Source organism: Muscardinus avellanarius, assembly GCF_963383645.1.
Source record: "Muscardinus avellanarius genome assembly, chromosome: 8".
In the NCBI taxonomy this organism is placed as follows: domain Eukaryota; kingdom Metazoa; phylum Chordata; class Mammalia; order Rodentia; family Gliridae; genus Muscardinus; species Muscardinus avellanarius.
Genome location: NC_137794.1, coordinates 89,200,308 through 89,223,462, shown reverse-complemented (window position 1 = coordinate 89,223,462; position 23,155 = coordinate 89,200,308). Strand labels below are relative to the sequence as shown.

The window sequence follows — 23,155 nt, the reverse complement described above, 5'->3', positions numbered from 1 at the left end:
TCTGATGATTAATAAATCAGCAGCCATCATGTCTATTTTTTTCTTGTATATAAAGTCCTTTACATTGGTTAAATTCACACATAAGACATTCTGTTCTGGTGAGTGGTTATTCTATTAGTACACTATAGGTGATTTAGATGGAAAAGTTCCCAAAGACAGGGCATAAAACTTGCCCAGACATCTTAAAATCTAAGTTTCAAAACCAGAGAGAGACATGCTTAAATGCTTGAGACCAGAAGTGGTTCAGATTTCAGATTTTTGAATATTTACATATACATATACAATATCTCGGGAATGGGCCACAAGTCTAAATATGGAATTGTTTAATCTACACCTTACTTATAAAGCCTGAAGGTAATTTTATGCAATATGTTTAGTGTGTCTGGGTTTTGACTGTGGCTTGTCGCATAGATCAGGTGTGGAATTTTCCACCCATGGCATCATATCAGTGCTCAAAAAGTTTCAGATTTTGAAGCATTTGGGGTTTCAGATTAGAGACACTCAGCCTGAACGCACATAATTCTTGCTCTTATAGAGATGAACAGCACACACTTGGGTACCGCAGTCACGGAGATGTTAAGTATTTGGGAGTGAGAAGGCTAGGAAATTAGACGTAGAAAAGAGATCACTTAGAAGCCTTTCTGGAGTTGAGAGGCTCTAGGTTGACCATGATTAGTGGCGTGGCCGAGTTCATGGGATGGCTAGATGTGGGGGTGATGTCAAGCTGGCCCTTGTGTAGTCAATCACCAGCTCTGTGACTCTGAGAATGTTGTGCAACCTCTGTAGGATCCTGGTTCTCTCACTTTAAAGAAATATAGCGGGAACTAGAGAATATTATGCTAGAGGAGATCATCCAGTCTCAGAGAGTCAAGGGTCATATGTTTTCTCTTATATGTGGAAGCTAGAGAGAATAGAAAACAGAAGGGGCTTCAGATGGGTGAGGAGAGAGACCCGTAGAATAGCAGAGGGGATTGGGAAAGGGGGTGGGGAGGGAGAAAGGGAGAACCGATGAAGGAAACACTTAAAATAATGCTATGTCCACCTATGAAGACATCACTACCAATCTCACTTACATGTATGGGCAGGGGGTGGCATCTGGAGGGAAGCATACCAAGTGGGTGTGCATGTATGTTTCTGTCATTCTGAGTCTCGCTGTGATGTATAACTACATCAATGCACCAATAAAAGTATATAAAATGCAGTAGTTTAACTAGATGATCTCAAAGGCCCATTTCCATTGTAACATCCAAAGACTTCTCCCTTTTCCACATAATCATTTTTTTTTGTACCAGGGATTGAACCCACAGGCATTCTGAGCTACACCCTAGCCCGAGTTTCTTTTATTTTTTTAGTTTAAAACAGGGTGTCATTAAGTTGCAGAGTGCCTCACTAAGTAGATGAGGCTGGCTGCGAGCCTGTGATCCTCCTGTCTCAGCCTCCCAAGTACTGGGATTACAAGCGCACCACCATGCCTGGCTCAACTTAATCAATTTCAATAGTTTGGCAAAGAGTGAAGATTTCTTGTCTACATGCAATCCGGCGCCTCTAAAATCTTTCGCTCTGTTTTTCACTGTTCTTTACTCCAAACACTATGCCAAGCTATTACTAATCTTTACTCCCAATAACTTGTGTGCATTCCTACCTTTGTGTCTATGTTCAGGTTAATTTCCTCACCAAGAAGGTTACTTTCTCACATTTTGTCAAGATCTTAACATCTTAGAGTCATAGCTGTAATGATCAGTCCACAATAAAGTCTTTCTGGGTCACCCTAGACAGGGTCAATTAATGTCTAGTCCTCATGGGATATCTATCACACTTGGTTTGTTTACAAGCATAGTGCTTGAACTGAGTCACTACATTATAGGCTACATTTAAAATTGTGTTCTCATCATACATTTCCCCATCCATTCCTAACCTTGAAAGCACCTAACCTTGAAAGCACTGCTTGCTTGAAAAATAAAAAAAATGTCAACCTCATAAGAGGAAGAAACATGACTTGGCAGAGTATCATATCTCAAAACTATTTTCAGATTCTGAGACACAAATTAAGAATTGTGTCTTGAATTTGAGGAATAGATGGTCATACACGGAATGGTGGCTCTGGATTAAAAAAAAAAGAATAGAAGCTGTTCGGGTAGGGCACATCATGTGGTAAAGGACTTTGATTTGATGATTTGTACAGTGCTTCTTGTGGTTTGGAAAATTGGTTCTTGTAAATTGAAGGCAAAATATTTATCATCTCAAAGTTCTCAATATCTAGCAAACATGGTCACCAAACACCAAACTTATGGTAATAAATTCATCAGTACCTTTACTCCAAGCCCACCTTTTTACCAGCCACTGTCGCTGGGGTGACCTTTCTGCAATGGAAAATTTATCTTGCCACTTAATACTAAAATAACTTGATACTTTCTCACTGCCAGAGGATACACTCCGTAGAAAGGCAGACAAGGCGAGGTCGACATCGGAGCCAGCTGAGGGGTTAAGCTGGTGTGGGGGCCAGCGAGACCAGAATCGGGGCCTCCCATGAGGCAAGGCCACTGCTTGAGCCAGTGAGGTCTGGATCAGTCCACCGGGTAGCCAGGCCACTACTGGGGCCATCAAGAGTGGGATCGGTACTTGCATGCGGCATGCACAGAGAAATATCACAGAAAATAAAAATCAGATGCTTCCCCTAATCAGCAAAAACTAGGAGGAAAGGGGCAACAGGAAGAGGTCGAGCTATAGAAAGGGCCCTATAGTGAAGCAACTAAGGTGACCAATCAGAGGGTATGGAATAGGGGAGGATGGAGCCTCTTTAAAACGCAGGAGGTACATAAACAAATGTATCAAAGTTAATCACCAAACAAGCATGGGATCGAGGGAGGGGGATGGAATGGAATGGGGGCTGGATGAGGGCTAATTGGATGATGTGTGCTTGTATATCCTCTCAAGTCTTGTATTCCAATGTGATATATGATTGCAATGCACCAATTAAAAAAAAATAATAATAATAATAAAAAGAAAGGCAGATGAGCCCTCAATAGCCAGGCCTCCAGCCTTCTTTTCTAATCTCACACCAAGCCCTTCACCAATGCGCTCCACACGCCACAATTTGACATCCCTAACATTTCTTGTATTTTCTCCTTTTGTTTCTTCTTCCTTCACCGTCTTCTATCTATTTTTCATTTACAGAAATATAACTTACTGTTAGTAAGTTATATTAAAAATAACCTTCTTTCTGATCTTTGGCCACCCATCATTCAGATGGAATTCATCACTCCTTCATGTGTGGCAAGTTGTCATAGACTTTATTTATGTACCTCTAGTATATCTTCCATTCATCCATCCACCCAAATGCTGGGGTTACAAGCTTGCGCCACCATGCCCGGCAAGAAATCTAGAAATTTTAATTTTAATTTCTCTTTAAATTAAATTGAAATTTAATTTCTCTTTCTGAAAATCTTGAATAAATTACCAGTAAGTATAGATTTCGTTTTGTTCTAAGTCAGGAAAGAAATCCTTATTTAATTGATTAATACTCATTGTGTGGTATAAGAAGCTAAGTATTTGCATGCAATATTAAAATATTGTTTACTTATTACTTTACATTCTGTGGCCTCCTAAGATGTTCCAAGTTGTTTATAGACTATTTGAGACATTTTCAAATTTTTTCAAAACAAAATTTGTTTTATTACAATTTTGTGTATCCATATTCCATGGATCATTAATCAAGCTAAATACAGCATTTTTGTGCTAAAGGAGGTTGAAAGAAATTTCTCTAGACTTAATAAATCTGGTGAATGTACATTAAAATTTTTATCTACAGATTTATTTTATTTTTTGTGACACTGGGAATTGAATTCAGGGACATTCTATCTTCAAGCTAAACACAGCCCTATTTTTTTTTTTTTTTTTTTTTTTTTGCAGTACTCAGGATTGAACCCAGGGGCATTCTACCTCTGAGCTACACCCCCGGGCCCTATTTTTAATTCTTTATTTTGAAACAAGATCTCACTAAGTTGCAGAGGGCTTCAGCTGAGGCTGGCTGTGAACCACGATCCTCCTATCTCAGCCTCCTAAGTACTGAGACTACAAGCAATGGGCCACCATGCCCGGTTCCTATTTTTTAATTTTTTCTTTGAAACAGGGTCTGACTAGGTTGATGGGAGCCTCATTATTTACTGAGGCTGTCCTTGATCCTGCAATTTTCCTGTCTCAGCCTTCCTAATACTGGGATTACAAGTGTGCACCACTATGCCCAGTTCTTATCTACTAATTTAACTGCTAAGCAAATATTTCATTGTCTTTTACTATAGAATTAGGGGTTGATCCAGTAAAAGCAGTGTGGATCTCAGTATTCAAAGGGGACAGGTATATCTAAAGCTCCAGTTATAGAGAGTAGGACAGGGAGAAGACAGGAATTTCTCTGAATCAGCCATCCTGGAGGAGGCAATAGTGATTCCCCCTACAATGCTAGAACATAATGATTCCCGTTACAATGCTGGCAGCTTTACTATAGTTCACTCTTACCTCTCCCAGCACTTCCCATCCCTAGGGACCAGGCACCAGAGAAAGGAGGAGAAGTGCTCTCATAAACGTCCACTTAGCACATTCAAGGAAGGGAAATGGAGCAGACCCGTCCAGAGTACAATGCACTGGATAATTTTGATCATTGTGCCAATGAGTAGCTGATACAAACCTCAGCTTTCAATGTGGAAACCAACCAGAAAGGTATGGTTTGTACATGTTCTGTTTCCTGCATTATACTAATTCAGTTAAACTTTGTAGTGTCAAAATCCTAAGCTGAAATCTTCTTCCTTCTTCTTGCTGAAAACCGTGCAAACAGAAAGGGATAGAGAAGCCAGGCAACTGAGTTCAGCCAATGTGTAATGAAGATAAAGTTGGCTGATAGATATTCATGTGTGCGCATGCAAATGTGTGTGTGTGTGGGGGGGCACTTTCTTGGGCACAGCCTCCCTTTCTGCCCCCAAAGAGGTAACCAACCACTGGGTTTGATTAGAAATGTTATAGACAAGAAGAGAAAGACAAAGTCCACTTTCATCGTTTGACCTTCAGAGAAATAGCATTTTTTTTTTTTTTTGGTTTGTTTGTTTTGTGTATGAGCATGCAGCAGAAGACTAATCTTAAAAACTGTCCCTTCGCTGGGTGTGGTGGCACATGCTTGTAATCCCCGCGCTTGGGAGGCGGAGACAGGAGAATCGCGCAGGTTCGAAGCCAGCCGCGCGCGCTGGCTTAGGAGACCCTGTTTCCAAAAATGAAAATGTAAAAATAGGTCTGGGAGTGTAGCCCGGAGGTAGAAGGGCTTCCAGGAACTCCAGTACCACCAAACAAAACAAAACAAAACAAAACAAAACAAAACAAAACTGTCCCTTGTGGAAAGACAAAGGGAATCTCTTAATTTTAAAAAAACTATTTAATGTAGTAAAGATCTCTTTGACACAGTGAGAACTAGGCCTAAGGGTATGGCTCCTCACTGAGACCTTCTTTGCCTGGGAGAAAAGAGATATTGCACAGGGGAGGCCATGTCCTAGAGAGGGAGGTGTGGAGTGGACACTGATGCCCTGGGGAAATGTGGGAGGGGAGTCACCGCAGAGTCATGGTAGACGGGCATGCCTATGGCCTGCCTTCTCAGGTGGGCGCCTTGTAGGTGTGTGTGGTGGAGATCTACACACAGGTATGCAGGAGCCCAGATGCCATCTTGGGGTGAAGCAAGGGGAGGTAAAGTAATTATTCAGAAGTAATTTAATCTAGAGAAGACTACTGACCACCATATTGTTCATCAGAAAGTTTAAATCTTTGTATTCCCCAGTAGGGTGGGCTCCAGAACAAAATTTGATTGGTTGGAGAAGAGAAATAGGCTGCATTTTATAACACAGTGGAGGTGGAAATTTGAAATCTCTGTTACCACTGTTTTATACGGCATTGGTCTCCTCTAGGTTTCTGCCTGTGTTTCCCATTACGCTTGAATCCAGTCCTTTTGGAGTGGGCTCGCCTTGCTTCCTTCCCCTGATGCCCTGTGCCTGGTTCTCTTCCTATTTCTTTCTCTTCTCTTTCTAAAGCATCTTCTTTGGCAAATTCTATCTGCCTCTCAATGAATCGCTGCCGCAGATTCTCTAGATACGTAGGTCTTTGGTTTCTGAAGTGCCCATCACGTGTGCATATAGATTTATGTGCAATACTGGGAGATTTGGAGAAGGAAAGAGGGGAGAGGATCTTATGCTTTGGCTTTCCTTCTAGAAGTTGAGGACCATCTGAGGACCCAGCCGGCAGAGCGAATGACTGCATTCCCTGTGTCTAAGTACTTCAGCTATTTATTTTTTCTTCCCCATATCTTCACAAAAGATTTACACTCATCTTTACTCGAACTTTCATTTTGACCTTATTTCCCATTTTTGTGGCTCTTGTACATTTTAGTTTCTATTACCAAGTTCAGGAAAGTGCTGCCCAATTTCTCTTGAAATTTGTTTTTCTTTTCTCTCTAGAGATTTTATTTTTCTGCAACAAGAATGGCCCCACGGACTCAAGGCCATGCTCAACCAAAGTGCTTTGTCTTGGTTAACCATGCCTTCTAATTGCGTGCTAGGCTGACTTTTAAGTTTTATCTTCTCAGTAATGATAAGGATGTGATCTGCAAGTCTAGGACTCCCCTGGCCTTTTGGAGAGACGTGAAGTGACAAACACCGGGGACAAGGGGTTGGCTTGTAACCTATAAATTATATGCTGTGTGGAATTTTGGGGTGAGCAATCCTTTGAAGGAAGGGTCTCTTGATAACTGTGTAGGTTGAGGAAATTTAAGACAAGTACAAAGATATAAACTCATCGGGAGTGGTCTTTTAGCATTCTAGATACTGATGTCAATTCCAAATAGAAATTTATGAAAAGGCAGAGAGGGACAAATGGAAAAAGGAAGAATAAATTTTATGCTGTGTGTATCTATCTAGAGTGTGACATTGTACAATTACTGTGCACTTTTACTATTTTTGATAGGTGAGATGTACCTACTATGTATTATGATGTGTACTGATAATTAAGGAGAAAAAAAAATCAGCTCTTTAAAAAGCTGTTAGCCGGGTGAGGTGGCACATGCTTGTAATCTCAGAACTTGGGAGGCTGAGACAGGAGGATAGTACAGTTTTGAAGCCAGCCTCAGCTACTTAGTGAGGCTCTCAGCAGCTTAGTGAACCCTGTTTCCAAATAAAATATTAAAAAAAAAATAGGTCTGGGAGCATAGCCTGATAGCTTGGAGGTAAAAAAAAAAAAAAAAAAGCCTCTGGGTTCCATCCCAGTACCACCACCACCACCACCAAAAAAAAAAAAAAAAAAAAAAAAAAAAAAAAAAAAAAAAAAAAAAAAAGCACCCATTTTCAGTTGTTTCTCAGTTGTTTCTGTAAGTTAACAAAAAGTAAAATAACTGGGAGCTTTTGGTCTTTTTATAATAAAGCTGCTAATTCCTTCTAGGAATTAGTTTGAAGCAGAAGTTAGTGTTTTCCTATCTAGTTAAACCAATTAGGTTTAAAAGAAAGAAAGGGAGATAGAGATAGAGATAGAGATAGAGAGATAGAGAGATAGAGAGAGAGATAGAGAGAGAGATAGAGAGAGATAGAGAGAGAGAGATAGAGAGAGAGAGAGATAGATAGATAGAGAGAGAGAGAGAGAGAGAGAGAGAGAGAGAGAGAGAGAGAGAGAGAGAGAAGTGCTAGGCACAGAGCAGAGTCTGGGATGTGGGAATGACATTCTCCACTCTGCTTCATTCCCTCAAACGCTCATTTATGGAGCTGTGTTAACATACACAATTTGCAGTCTATTTTGAAATCATGTTGGGGAGTATAGAGACCATTATTATCTGTAAGAGAAGCAGCTTTGGAAACTTTATGCAAAGCATTCCAAGATACGCTGGCAGAGCAATTATTTAAAAAGTATATAAATTCATGCATAATAATTTGTATATACTTTCTCTAAAATTTTGTAATTATCAGTATATAATAACTTCTCTATGTGAAGAGAGAACTGTCTCATATTCATTTTGTGTTCTGAAATTTACTCTTGTGTATTATTTTAAAAGCCATAATGACTAATCTTGATCTTCTGCTAGAGTATAAGTTTAAAAATGATTCCATTAAAAGGAAGAACTAGAGTTCAGGTTTCTTGAATAATCTTGTCTCTACGAAAAAACATACTTAATGGCAACTTGTAAATGATTTTATTTCTTCTGATAATTTTCTTTCCCCCCCACCTATCAAAAAGTATTGAGATGCTGACAAGTGAAATATATTAGAAAGAACAAATAAAATAGAATGTTCTCCAGACTCTCAAAGAACAGAGGGGGGGAGAAGCAAAAATACACTAATTATAACAAAATAAAGTGATTCGACTGTGAAATCAACACAACAAAAGTTCTGTGAGTCTTAGAAGAGGAAGACACACAGTCATCCCTGGGAAATTGGATCTGAGACTCAAATACACTGATGCTTAAGCCCCGCAGACAGAATGGTATGGCATTTGCATGAAACCAATGCACACCCTTTCAAAATGGTTCAAATATTCTCTAGATTACTTATACTACCCGTTACAAAGTAAATGCTGTCTAAACAGTTATGGCACTAAGTATCTCAGGGTTAGTAAATTAAAAATCTTTAGAACCATGGCTTACTATGTAGATCCAGAACCAAACAACTTAAAACAAATAAACAAAGAACAGGAGCATCCCCAAAATATCTATATAGCAATGCCCCCCCCCAATGTGTCCAAATTATATTTTGTTTTTTCTGGCTGATTTATTTCAAAATATTGTAAAATAATTTCATTCTTGTCAAAATAGATGTGCAATTTAATGATACTTTTAATGGTTTTAGAAATGTCACATTAAAAAATCACCTACCCTTCAAAAAAATAGGTATGGTACTAATTCTCAGTAAATAATGACCAGAAAAAAAGTCTGTGTATATTCAGTACAGATGCATTTTAATATTATTATTTTTTATGTACAATTGATTGAGTCCATGAATACAGAACCCATGGATATGAAGGGAAAACTGTATTTTACTTTTTCTTATTTTATGGCACTAGGGATTGAATTCAGGGGCATTCTACTAATTTCATTTTTATTTTGAAACAGGGTATCGCTAGGTTAATGAAAGTCTCATTGTTTGCTGAGGCTGTCCTTGAACCTGTGATCCTGCTGTCTCATTCTTCAAAGTACTAGGAACAGGTGTGCACCACCATGTTTGGCTTCTGATTGTATTTTTCTTCAGTAATTTCAGGGAGAATTCATGAAGGAGCCAACATATGAATGTGGTATTAAGTAACGGGAGAAATTAGGGACAAGTGAGTCATTTTATTTTTATTTTTATTTGTTTATTTTTTTTTGAGGGTCTGGAGATGGAACCCAGGGGCATTCTACCTCCGAGCTACACCCCCAGCCCTATTTTTATTCTTTGTTTTGAAACAGGGTCTCAATTAAGTTGCGGAGGGCCTCACTAAGTAGCTGAGGCTGTCCGCAAACCACAATCCTCAGGTCTCAGCCTCTGGAATGCGGGGATTACAAGTGTGCGCCACCACGCCCGGCTGGGGAGATATTTTATGCACTGGGAACAAAAAGTAGATAGCAAACAGAAAGCTGGGGGATATTTGTCTTGTCTGGGTGGAATATATGTGCACATAGGCTATAATAGTGAGAACTGGCATTAGAAAAACTAGTTCCAGAGAGTAGAGCTTTGAATGCAGGATGAAAGAATAAGGATTTTCTGTGTAGACACTAGAACATCATTGAAGGAGTTTGAAGAAGTTCAAGATAATTCTGCTTTCTCCGCTTTAACGTTGCTATTCTAAAACCCAGAGCAGAAAGAAGAGGGATAGAGACAATACTGAGACTGGAGGCTACGTGTAAGATTATGCACAAACACAACAACAACAACAACAACAACAACAACAAAAATAAAAGTGAAAATAAAGCAAGAGGTTTTACCAAGGGCCCTGTAACTAAATAGACAGGAGGGGAGGGGTGGAAAGAAGAAGTTGAGAAAATAATAACAACACCTGTAATTGTATGTTATATTTACCACTTACAGAGTGAGTTTTAGTGAGGTTCTTTATGGGCATTTCTGGGGGTAGCATCTCATTTAATATTCCCCAAAATTGTATGTGAAGGTGCTTTTTAGAGTAAGGAAAAGAACAAAGAGGTAGAGTGACTTGCCTAGGGTCACATAGTCCAGTAATGGGGATGCAGGATTTAAAAATTTTCCAATTGCAACCCTGCCACTAAACCCTGATCCTCTGAGCCTCTCTTATGGACTTAGAACCCACTGGAATTGAGAAGCTGGAGAAAACCATTATTTATTTATTTATTTATTTATTTATTTATTTATGTATTTATATATTTATGTATTTATGTATTTATGTATTGTGATACTGGGGATGAAACCATGGGCATTCTACCCCTTTTAGCTTTTTATTTTTATTATATTTTATTTTATTATTTTATTTTATTTTTTGGTGGTACTGGGGTTCCTGGAAACCCTTCTACCTCTGGGCTACACTCCCAGACCCATTTTATATTTTTTATTTGGAAACAGGGTCTCTTAAGCCAGCAAGGCTGGATTCTAACCAGTGCAATTCTCCTGTCTCTGCCTCCCAAGCACGGGGATTACAAGCATGCAGCACCACGCCCGGCTTAGCTTTTTATTTTGAAACAAGGTCTCGCTATGTTGTTGAGGCTGGCCTCAAACCTGCAATCCTCTTGTCTCAACCTCCCAAGTACTGGGATCAGAGGCATGTGCCACTAATAACTGGGGAGAAAACCATCTTAAATTTGGGTTTCTGTCTCTCACAAAAACAAATCAAGTACTGCAAGAAAAGGTTTGGCTCAAGGTGAAATGATGTGCTCTTGTCTTGAGTCAGTTTTGTATCCTTCTTAAAAAGGTGAATTAAGTTGCCAGTGCTTATTATCCAGTAATTATTATTTCCAATAATTATTATTTCCAGCAATTATTATTATTATCCAATAATTATTATTATTATCTAGCTACAGACTGAATGTAGATGACTGTCCAGAAGCAGTAACTTCAGAAAAAAAAATGTTATGAATTAGTATCAGGTTATCTGCTGCTGAGACTACTTGAATTTTAAAGCACTTTGCACTGCTTTGAATGAAATCATTAGGCAGCAATGAGTATTTGAAAGTGTATGTACATTTTTACAAGTGGTTTTTTTTTAATTTCATCAGTTTTACAGCCAGTATTTTGAGTGGACAGAAAGGTTTCAAGGAACAAGTGCTTGTTTTCACACTGAAGCTGTAAACTGAACTGTAATTCATTATTTCATAATTGTTTTTCTCTCATTAAACCTTTGCTTCATCCCTGAGCCTGCGTTGCCTGGTATACACAGCCCCTGGTATACACTGAGCAACCAATAAATTATTTTTGAATTATAATATTAGAGCGCTCAGTTCTTAACATATTTAGTATATATCATGTTTGATAATTAAGAGGTTTCAAAATTGTACTCTGTCCATTTGAATTGCAGAATTCTAGAGCCAGAGTTCTGTTGGAGGTTTTCTTGTTTGATGTTTGATGTCCAGGGCTGAGTATAAAGCAAATTTCTGATATTATAGTCTCCCTGAAATGTGGGACAAGTTACACTGCCTATGGGGAAATGGATTGTGGTTCTTTTTTTGAGAGTTATGTATTTTTATATTTTTCTAGAACCAAAGGCTACTGAAATGGGAGCAAGTCTAATAAATAAGTAAAACATAATGCAAGATTTAGGCCAGAGACACCAGAATAAAAGGTAAAGCTTCATGGCTGTAGTGTTTGCAGTGATGTGGTTGAATTTCAAAATCAAATTATTTATTCAACTAAGAAGTCTTGCTAGGGGATGTCTGGTCTTAAACTGCTGGCTGGCTAGAATAATAATTAGAATAATATTTGTGCTCACGGCATCTGAGAAGCTACCTGTTGTTCCTCATCCTCTTTCCCTCTGCCCACTCCCTACTCCGGTGCATCTTCTCACTGCTGCGCTATGGCTTAATTTGTTAATAATAAATGGGGATGTCCCCTTGGGCCCTTTCAACACTTGAAATTTGGATCTAAAACTATAGCTTGCAAAGTCAGTAAACTATAGCTTGCAAAGTCAGTAGAGAAATGTAAAGGAGGCACAGTATTTTGAATTATTTTGCATTATTTTGCATGGTACTATTACTTTCCTGGTTTGACTGGGGTTTATGTCATGAATTTTCATGTTTGCCCCATTAGTGTATGATCAATAAAGCCATGTGTTGTTTTAAATGTAAATTATATTACCTAACATGTGCCCTGATCATGAGTTGGTCAATTGAGATCCTGGTATGGTTCTGACAGTTTAAATGCGTAAGCCTGGTTAAATTGTTTAGTCTCTTTGAAATAGTCGCCTCATTTCTAAAATACAGGTGCTAATCAGATAACTAGACGATCCTGCCTAAAGAGGGAAAAGAGATGAGTAATAATAGAATTAAAGAATATGGGGCAGTCCTTAGAACTGGGTTGACGTTTTGACCTCAAATGTGCCAATAACATCCAGAGTCCCTTTTGAGGGTAAACATTGCTTGCTCAATGCCTATGAGCATCCCAGATACCAGGCACCCTGCCATGAAAGTGCCCAGTCCCCCTCATCCCGCCCTCTCCTGTCCTCTTCTCCAACTATGGCTTGGAGCAGCCAGCCACGGTCTCTAGCACATGCTGATCTGAAGGACGAGAGAGGTCTGCACCTTCTCCTCGCACCGTCTTGCTCTTTTTAGCTCTCTGCCCCCCGCCCTGCCTCTATCACTTACGATTCAGTGCACTTCATCTTAAAACCTCTCAGGAGTACATAGTTATGCATTTATTGTCCCATAAATTCGTTTGCTCTCTCCTTTTATTAGTTAAATAAAAATCTCAAAACACGTTCCTATTTCACTTCTGTAGAACAAAGTTCCAATGTTGTCTAAGAAGCATGGAGAAAAATAATGCTGCCCTTCATGAAGGAAAAGAAAAGCTGGGACTTTTAAGGTTACATTAAACCAGGGACACTGGTCTCTAGAGGCCTCTAAAGTGATTATTGGCTCTGTTCAGAATTTCTGCAATTTCATGGTTTTTAAACATTTAAACCGATTCATCTGATACCACAAGCAGTCAAAATATACACAGAACTTAAATAACGTTTAGTTTCCCTGTTTTCAGTTAATAACATGGCAAAAATGTGGAGTGCCATACACGTACTTTATTAAGTGCTTATTGATAAAGCTAATAAAGAGGAGGGAATGCTTACCTTTTGGGGAACATGGGGACAAGGATGCTTCAACTGGATTTTGTAGTTTGCATAGATAGTTTCAATTGGTTCAGCCAAAGAAAGGCCTTCCAAGCATAAGGCAAGGCTTAGAGGTAGCCACTCGACACACAGTGACACGCTTAATAAGTAAAGTATGATTTGTTTGAGAGCACTGATAGCCGGGTGTGGTAGTGTACTACTGTAACCCCAATACTTGGGAGGCAGAAACAGGAGGATTGGAGGTTGGAGGACAGCTTCAGCAATGTAGTGAGCGTCTCAGCAACCTAGGGAGACCCTGTTTCAAAACAAAAGATAAAAAGGGCTGGGGGTATAGATTGAGGTAGTATGCCCCTGGGTTCAATCCCCAGTACCATAAAATAAATTAAAATAAGAAATTGTTTGAGGGCATGCAGGAAAGGATGAAGTGTGTGTGCGTGCGTGTGTGTGTGTGCGTGTATGTATAAGAGAGAGAGAGAGAGAGAGAGAGAGAGAGAGAGAGAGAGAGAGAGAGAGAGAGAGAGAAACCTTCATGTGTTTCAGTATTTTTTTGAGGCGCTTTCTACTATACATCTTTACACATAATGGAAAACAGCATAAACCATCACTTTCTAAGAATGGGAAAATGGCACTTTTTTTGGGAAGATTTAAAGAAGTTTATTAGAAAGATAGAAATACAGAAAATAGAAATACAGAAAATAGGAATACAGCCCCATGCCAAAATGGCATGAGGGGGTGACTCAAAATGAATACACCCAAAATGGCACTTTTAAAAAATGTTCTTTAAATGTTCCTGAGGTCCCTGCTCCAGAGAGTGTGCAGCTGAAGAGCAGCTGGGAGGTCTGGGGACAGGTGAGCAGGGATGGAGTGGGAGCTAATTTGGAAAGCAGAGCAGCTTCTCCCTGGGACACTTCCCAAGGCTCTCTGCTGCAGGTGATAAGGTTGATTGTCTACACCAGATGCCATAAGCCTGAGAAGGGGAAGGCAGAGGAGGCAGCAGGGAGGGAAACCATCATCCTTTGGAGAGAGATTGAAATGGGGCCCCTCTTCTGGCAGGTGAGCCTGGGGTGCAGCCTTCTTTCTAAGGGGCCACTGGGACTCTTTCCACAGCAGCTGAGGCAGCGTGGTAAGACTCAACTCGCTGTGCTTCCTGACATCCAGTAGGATGTAAGCTCTAAAGCAAGGAGAAGTCACAAGAGCTCTGCAGGATTGCTTCTTCAGGAGGTGGACACCCACTAATATATGATATAAATAATGATATCATATATTAGCCCATGATGGGCTAACATCTGTTGAATCAGGCAGTTTTATCAGAGGGGGCCACTTGAAATATGCATTTTAATCATTTCTCTACTTTTATTGGTGCATTATAGTCTCACATCACAATGTAGTTCCTAGTGATCCTGATGAACCTGCACACAGCACTTGGTGGGCTTCCCCCGGCTCCCTCCCCATTCCCCCTTCCCCAGACAGCTGACATTGGTACTGTCATGTATTTATATAATGTTGATGGAAGTGATTCCTTGACTTCCCCTAGACCACCTCCCTGGCTCCACTGGAGTTTCTCCTCCATTATCTGGAGTCCCTCTGGTATCCCGATTACTCTTAGCTTTGACATACGAGAGAAAATATAGAACCTTCACTATTTTTTTCTTTCTTTTTTGGTGTGGTACTGAGGATGGAACCCAGGAACAATCTACCTCCAAGCTACACCCCCAGCCTTGTTTTTTAGTCTTTATTTTGAGACAAGGTCTTACTGAGTCGCAAAGGGCTTCACTAAGTAGATGAGGCTGTCTGCCAATGGTGATCCTCCTGTCTCAGCCTCCCAAATGCTGGGATTACAAACATGCACACCACGCCTGGCTTAAGCCTTCACTACTGAGGCCGGTAACAGTTAAAGTGTCAGAGTTAGATTTTTGACCCAGGTGACCTTTCCTATTTTGCTCACTCCACTCCCATGTCATATGGGATGGCTTTCATATTACCTCATTTCTTCTGACCAGGACCCATTTCCCAGGGCCCTCCATCTCTCAGATGCCACATAAACCTCAGGCTGATTGATTTTCTTTTCTTTTTTTAAGTACTCAAATACTCACTGTTTACTAGAGACCAACATTAGTTTTTATTTTCTTCCTTTCAAACCTTTTCTTTGCCCAGAACATCACTTGTTAATAATATTCTTTATAGATGGTCAGGCAACTTAAGAAAGTTTTTGACATCAGTTATTGAACACCAAACCAGCCTGGTTTTTATTTTCTAGTCTCTTTCAAGGAGAAAGAGAGGTAATTTTTAGTGTATCTTTTTATTCCACCCATCTCTCACCACCAATGGCATCCAGATTCCGCTGCGGGGCTCCAGCCCAGACGGCAAATGCATAAACACACACTCCTTCTCAAGCGAACCTACTACTTTACAAATATTTACCAACATATTCCCCAAAGGGAGAGAGCACCCTTGACTCAGTTACGGCACTCTTGAAACCTTTTGGGGTCCTCCACACGGATCCTAGGTAGGCATCTTTGTGTCCTTGTGCCCACCATTAGAAACAGCAATGTTCTCTACAACTGCCCCAAACACAGTACATTCTTTTGATATGACAAAACCCCTATGAATCATCATTTCCACATTTGTGGCTGAGTTGATTTTTCCTCATACCCATAGGGCTGTTTGTATTATTCTTACTTGTAAGAGGGGAAACTGAGGCAAAACCGTTCTACCAATTTGCTCGGGATTAAAAAAGCATGCAGGCCAACAAACTCTGTCCTGGGAACATTATACACGGTGGTGTTGCACAATTAAAAATTGAAAAATTGGTTTTACTTTCTATGAAGAACTATGTACAAGCCATTCAAACAGTATATATATTCTGTTGGAGAGTTGTCTAACTTGTCCAAAAGAAATGTTAGAGGGTGGACGGATATGGAAGAGCATCCAATTCCACCTTCTCCTGGGGACTGAAACTCAGGGAAATTCGACTTAAGCCCACAGGACAAGCCTGCAGCAGGCTGAGCCCGGAACCCAGGTTTCTTATCTCCATTCTGATGCCCCTCCTTCCTACCTTACCACTCTTAATCTTAAAATGCATTTCTGTAACAGGGCAAACATCTGTAAGTCACAGCTCTCGGACCCTATGCTACACAGCTTCTCTTCTTTCTTGTTATCTTTTTTTTTTTTTTTAAATGGCTGAGCCTCTTCAAGGAGGGGACCGAGAGTAATCCCAAGTGGCCCCTTTACCTTCTGCACACCACGGTCCAATTTACCTGAAAAGCCGTGGAGAGCATCTTCGTTTTCCAGAATGCCCCTCTGTTTCGTTGCCCGCAGTTCACTTTTCGATTTCCAGACCAGCTTTACCATCCGGATCATCTCTGGCAAGTCCCAGGGCAGCGGCCCCTGCTGGCACCCGGGCCGGCTGCCCCGGGAAGAGGGCAGCGCACCTTCTGGGGAGATCCACCTCCTGCCTAGCTCTGCCGAGTGGAAATACCGCTCTAGTACCGGCATTCTGCCCTGCTCCGCAGGAGAGGAGGTAGGGCCGCCGCCGCCGCCGCCGCTGTGGCCGCGGCCGCCGCTGGAGGGGAAATCCTTCCCAGGCAGGGGCAGCCGAACCCCCGCAAAATCTCCAGTCTTGGAAAGACAAGCTTCCTCCAGCCTGGCGCGGTCTCCAGCCCCCCACACCAACGCTGGCGACTGAGCGATGCGCTTCCCAAGGTTTCTCACTGCTGAGAAACTGTTACTGTACTCCTTCCTTAGAGATAGACTGCATCCCCCCCCCGCCCCTTTTTTTCCTTCTCTCTCAGGCACGGAGTTCACAGCACTTAATTAATCCCAGGCTACAGCTGGAACGACAGACAGCCGGGAGCAGGAAAACCATCGAGGTTTCGCGTTTGCGTCTTTTCCTCTTCTTGCTCCGGATTGGATTTGTTTTCCGTCTGTTTTTGATGCCTGTCAAAGTTGGTCAAATGGCCTCTGTCCCTAAAGACTTCGGGCAAAGAAGTGGGGCTCCCTGTTTGCTAGACTCTCAGAGCCCCCCCCCCCAGGGGGCCAGGTATCTGGAGGTGTCAGGTGAGGCCCTTCCCCTGTGCTGCAGGGTGCCTGGAGGTTTCCCGGGCTCTGGTCCTAGGAGCCCCAAAGAGCTCTCAGGTAAACAGGGGGACGCTGAGCACCCGCAGGATCACTTAGCAGCAGCGTCTCTCTGGAAGGCCTGTTGAGGGAGGGGGCACCTTGCAGGTCCACCAGGGCTCAGCAGGGGATGAGGCCAGGCTGCTCCTCAGGGCTGCAGATCATCGGATGCTCGCCCTCCCTCCCTCTCCTCTCCCTCCCCCGTAGCTGTCATTTGGTTCTCAGCAAACCTACCAGGGTTTTGGCCTATTAGTCAAATCCCTTTGTAACCTCAGCTGCCCTTCAGCTGGAAGGGAAATAACACCGAATCACATTCCAGAGCTGAAAGAAGTGGATTAGGGAGGTGTCAAGGTCCCCATGTGTGGACGCAGAGGCTTCTTGCAGTATGGACTTGTAGCCTGGGATGGTTAAAACCCCATTTTCAAAGGAAAGCAAAACATTTTAAAGGCTGTTCACAGGGGGTATACGTGGTCATGAAAAGAAAGAAAGTGGGGAAAGACTGACTTTCTGGGGAGAGAGCACTGTGGGCTTCATATCTGGGCCACTGGCAGCTTGGTCCCCGCATGAGAGTGCTTGAATTGAGGACAGCCGGGGCCAGCCCGCCTGCTTCCTGGGGCTCCCAGATGAAGAGATGAAGGCGCTAACCCTGGAAATCAGAAACAACACAGCAACAAGCAATGCCCCCTGCAGCTTGTGTGAAAGGCCCTGGACATAAACGAAAGCGGGGCGGTATTATGCTTGGCACTTTTGCCAGTAAATTGGGTTTGTAGGAACAATTTGAACTTGAATGTTCACATGGACAGCCCGTTTCTCGGAGGGCATTGTAACTCCCATCTTTCTTTCCTCCCTATATCTCTGCCTCGCAAAGGGCTTTGTTTTGCTTGGCCCTTTCTTTTGCTGATGTACAGTCTGCCGCTCCTGCGCTCCTGCGCTACATTCCTTCTGGGCACGGAGGACCACACAATCCTTGGATGTTTCTTTGGAGAAGCGTGGAGGAGACCTGGGAGACCGGAGCAAGGCCACTGTGGAGTGGGCTTTGTTTTCAGGCTCCCACCTCATATTTTAACAGTTGAAAGCCACAAAAGCTACTGTAATTTTGTTGTTATTATTATTCATTTAAGCCCATGGTTAGTAAGCTTGGTTTTCCATACTGATTTTTTTTTTTTTTTTTGGTAGGGGCATTCTAACTCCAAGATATATCCCAGCCCTTTTTATTTATTTAGAAGCAGGGTCTCACTGCTTCAAAGTTGCTGAAGCTGGTCTCGAACATGCGATTCTCATGTTTCAGCTTCCCAAATACTTAGATCATATATATGTCCCACCGCGCCCAGCTGATTTTTCCTTTCTTTTTTTTGGTGGTACTGGCGTTCCTGGAAGCCCTTCTACCTCCGGGCTACACTCCCACTCCCAGACCTATTTTATATTTTTTTTATTTGGAAACAGGGTCTCTTAAGCCAGCGAGGCTGGCTCAGAACCAGCGCGATCCTGATCCTCCTGTCTCCGCCTCCCAAGCAAGCGCAGGGATTACAAGCCACGCCCGGCTTGATTTTTTTCTTTTTTTCTCTGAATGGCAAAGTATCCGAGCAAAACTATTCTTTTTTTCTAATAGGTGAGAGAGGACCAATGCCCTTGGAGGGTATAAAAGAAGAGTGAAAATCATTGAAGACACTACTTTCTGTTAACTTCATTATTAAGATATCGGTCAGGTATAACAACCAGATATACAACCCAATGAAAGAATGAGGAGAGCTCCACTTTATTTGAAAGAGGTGGCTATTTTTATTTCCCTCTCTGGTAAGAGATGAAAGTGTTTATGTATCATTTGGACATATCCAAAATTTTCGACAGTCCTTCCAACCCAGGTCCTCCTATTCCACAGACTGGGGGTATCGGGTCTTTCGAGAACTGAGAAACAATTTTATTTGATAAGCACATGTTGGGCGCTGCACTTGATTATCATACTTCCTGAATAATGTCTTAAAACTCACTCTTTAGTCACAAACTTCCTTGACATAACGACTGAAGAGTTTCCTAAGTATTTGACAATTTTTATTTTTGTTCAGTTATTTTGCAATAGTACTTAGCATCAGGATATCCTGACCCTTGGAACAAAGGGGTTAAGAACAAAGAAAACAAATATATGATATAATATATCGCATACACTAATGCATTAAGAGCACAACTCTTCATTGTGCCATTTCTTCAAGAAATTTATATCCAAGGATATAATTTTCCACTGCATTTTCTCTAATGTTTTACATATTCCCTTGGGGGGGAAAAAATGTCTCAGGGAAGGTACAGGATGTTGGATGACTGAATGTGAATACCTCCTAGGGGAGATGAGGGAGGGCCAAGCAAACCCCATTTCAAATTTTCATTTGTAAGAGGGAACCTACTTCATTTGAAGGTTTGAAGGCTGGAAGTGTTTGCACAATTTGAAATTTTTTCCCCAATATGGGATTATCCTCATCCCAGAGTAGAAGTGCAAAAATACCACAAGAAAGGTCGTTCTCATGGTATTTCTGGCTCACATAGAAACAGGAAGGACAGGAAATCTTGCGAGAAAGCTTGGCTCAGGAGATTTTTGGCTCAGCTGCCGACTCAAGAGAACCTGATGAGATGCTAGCACTTTACTAAAACCTTTCCACCACACTATTTCTCTGAAAGATGGTTTTGTTACTTTTTGTAGCAATTATCCCATGGGCTGTCATCTCTTTGGTCTTTCAGCTAGTTACTTTAGGAAAGCATGCCTATAATTTTCCTTTACGCAGTGCTATTCACCTTGAGATGGTATCCGCAGCCAGAAGCCTGGATCTCTAGGCATGGAAAAAAAGGGCGAGCGTGTTCTGTGCTCAATAGAATCATGGAGTAGAGTCTCGTCCCTTTGACTTATTAGAATTCTTCCAAACGTTAGTATCAGTAATTAATGTGCTACAGACAGAAAATTTTAAGACAAACTTTCAAAATAACCAAGTTCTTTTTCAGGCATGGTGAATCACCCTAACATTCCATTCAAAGGGAAATAGAAGAATTTTCTTTTTGTGTGAAAGAAATGTAGTGATCACTATTAAAGTGATTTGTTCCAATGGAAACCCAAGTCTATGACAAAGACTTTGCTGTGCAGTTGCAAAATGAGTACCCAAGACACAGATAGTCCCTGAATTACTTTGAAGAATTTATAGTGTTTTGATGACTATGTAAAAGTCTTATAGACTATGGGTGCCCTAGTCACTAGGCAGATAAGCCTTTATTACATGTGATTTTAAAAATAAAATATTAACAAGGTTAAGTATTTTAATAATCTAGAGGATATATATTTAAAATGCAAACTTAAATTCATTGCTATTTTCTTTTCTTTCGTGTGTATTAACAAATTCTCATAAAACTTCATGTTAGTGAAAAATATCACTCATTTTTTGTAAGTACTTCATACTTTTGTTTGTCCTCATCTCTATTCTATCTTTTAGAAAAAGTTTCAAACTAATGAGAGAATTTATTATTTTGTCTTGAACTGTCTTCTCCATCAGTTCAGTTCAAATGTGAATGTGTAAATGTGTGTCTAAGCACACACACACACATATCCTGGTTTCACAACTGCGATTCAAAATTAGCAGGGAGGGCAAAACAGGTCCCTCAACTTTGTTTAATATAGTTAAGGAGAAGAAGCTCAAACAATTTACAGTGTTCTTCAGGAGAAATAGAAATATAATAGCTTCAGCCTTAGCTAATGTCAAGGAACAAGGCCAGCAAAGGACTTGGTCTACAGACCGACCATACAAGGCAGCACATATTTCTACTGTTACATGGGAAGGAGTGAGAGTGGACGGGGCAGGATGAGGAGGGATGAGGTGGGGGGAAGAAGAAAAGGGGTTGAGTTGACAGAGTCACAGTTTAATTTCATAGCAGGTATCTTTTATTCACTCTTACATTCCAATAAATCTTGTATTACTCTGCAAATATATAAACTGTGAGAACAATAGAAAGGAGAACTTCCTGTGCTGGCCCCTGGCTTGTTTTTCAGGTACTGGGATCTGCAAGTTTTGCTGTCTAGATTCTAGCGTTCAGTGTAAGCTGCTTCTTCTTCTTCTTCTTCTTCTTCTTCTTCTTCTTCTTCTTCTTCTTCTTCTTCTTCTTTTTCTTCCTCCTCCTCCTCCTCCTCCTCTTCCTCCTCCTCCTCTTCCTCCTCCTCTTCTTCCTCATCCTCCTCTTCTTCCTCCTCGTCCTCCTCATTATTATTATTATTTATTATTATTATTATTATTATTATTATGCACGTCTAAAGAGAGAAACCAGGATTGCAGTGAGCATCAGACCTCTATTCTGACTCTCTCGGTTATCTTAACTAATACTGAGGTTGCTGTATTTGAGAATTTTCCAAGAGCATATGAGTCTGACAACTCAAAGCCTGAGAACCAAGTCCCAGGATGGCTTGCTTTGCTCCTCCTGGCTCCTCCCTGCTGGTGAGCATGGCCGTCCACTCACCTGTATTCCTGAGCATCTGACTCTACAGCGTGTGAACCTGGATGCCTCTGACTGCAGCCTTTGTCGAATGTCAGAATATACTTTCTGATTTTGAAAGATTATAGGTAGTGCTATAGGATACTTTATAATTTCATATTTAGGTATGTCTACATTTTATTAAATAGCCACAATAAAATCTCTAAAGAAATTTTCTCCACTTACTGAGGTTTACGGACACTGGATTTCACTCTGAACGTGCTGCTAGATTTTGCATTATCTGCTAAGACCCACGTAGTGCCCTATCCACAAACGAGGATGAGAGCAATAAACACACAGGGAACTTACACGAGTTAAGGACAAAACAGTGAGCTATCTTTACACCATAATGTGTTATATAAAATTTAATATTATTATTTTTGAACTATAAGAAATCATACTTGGCAATTTACCTTAAGTCAAATTTTGGTTTGACTTCCTAATTTCTGTTAGGAAGCTCAAAAGTTCAAACCACCCACCCTTGATGTAGGCTCCCCCTTCTGAAATCCATGCTTCTCCTAAGAATGCAGGGGTAGAGGAAATCATGACTGGGGTGGGTAGAGAGGTATCCATGGTGGGAATCACTTGTGGTATATACAGTGAATAGAGGGCATTGGAGAATTGGCCATGGGAAAAGAGAGTTGGGGGTTTACTGGTGGAAAGGCAGGGGAGGGTGGGCAAAATCAAGGACATGTGAGTGAGTATAGTTGGATAAAGGGTAATGAATGTGTTAATAGAAGTGGCTCAATAGGATAAATACTTTTTTAAGTGCATTTTGGAAGTATAACAGCCCATGGATCATGTCTAGGGTTAAGCCTGCATGATCTTTACTGTGGGTTATTTAGTGCTATAGCTAATACTATGTAGGTTCACTCAGTGAATTGTATTTCCGTTCACAGTGACTAATGGGTATGTTTGATGTTCATGGCTCTGCAGCTTAGTGTCATATGCTTGGTACAGAGCATGTGTCTTCAGGCTGCTTCTTGGCCTCGTTTCTCCAGACAAGCTTATGGGAGCCTCATATTTATTTATTTATTTACTTATTTATTTATATTTATTGTTTTTTGGTCTGGGGTCATTATGTTTCTAACATTTTTAGAATTATGATTGCTTTTAATTGATCTTAATTTATAAGTTTAAAAGAACTGTAGTATGCAAAATCAAATATGATTCAAATGTGGCCTAAACAAAGTTTGAAATGTTTCTACTTTCTATTTTTTTTTTTTTGTACAAGTAAGATGCATGATTTCTGAAAGTTCTCAAG

General features: G+C 40.9%; 1 protein-coding gene across 1 annotated transcript in view; it reads right to left on the bottom strand.

Annotated features, from left to right (window-relative positions):
- The window catches only part of PDE7B (phosphodiesterase 7B), a gene marked incomplete at both ends in the record, with an annotated part of 148,014 nt that extends 131,238 nt beyond the window's left edge, over positions 1-16,776 (bottom strand). Inside the window, one exon of the mRNA XM_080700130.1 lies at positions 16,539-16,776. Coding sequence (XP_080556256.1) covers positions 16,539-16,776 — 238 coding nt within the window. The remainder of the gene's footprint in view (positions 1-16,538) is intronic.
- Between the last annotated feature and the right edge of the window lie 6,379 nt (positions 16,777-23,155).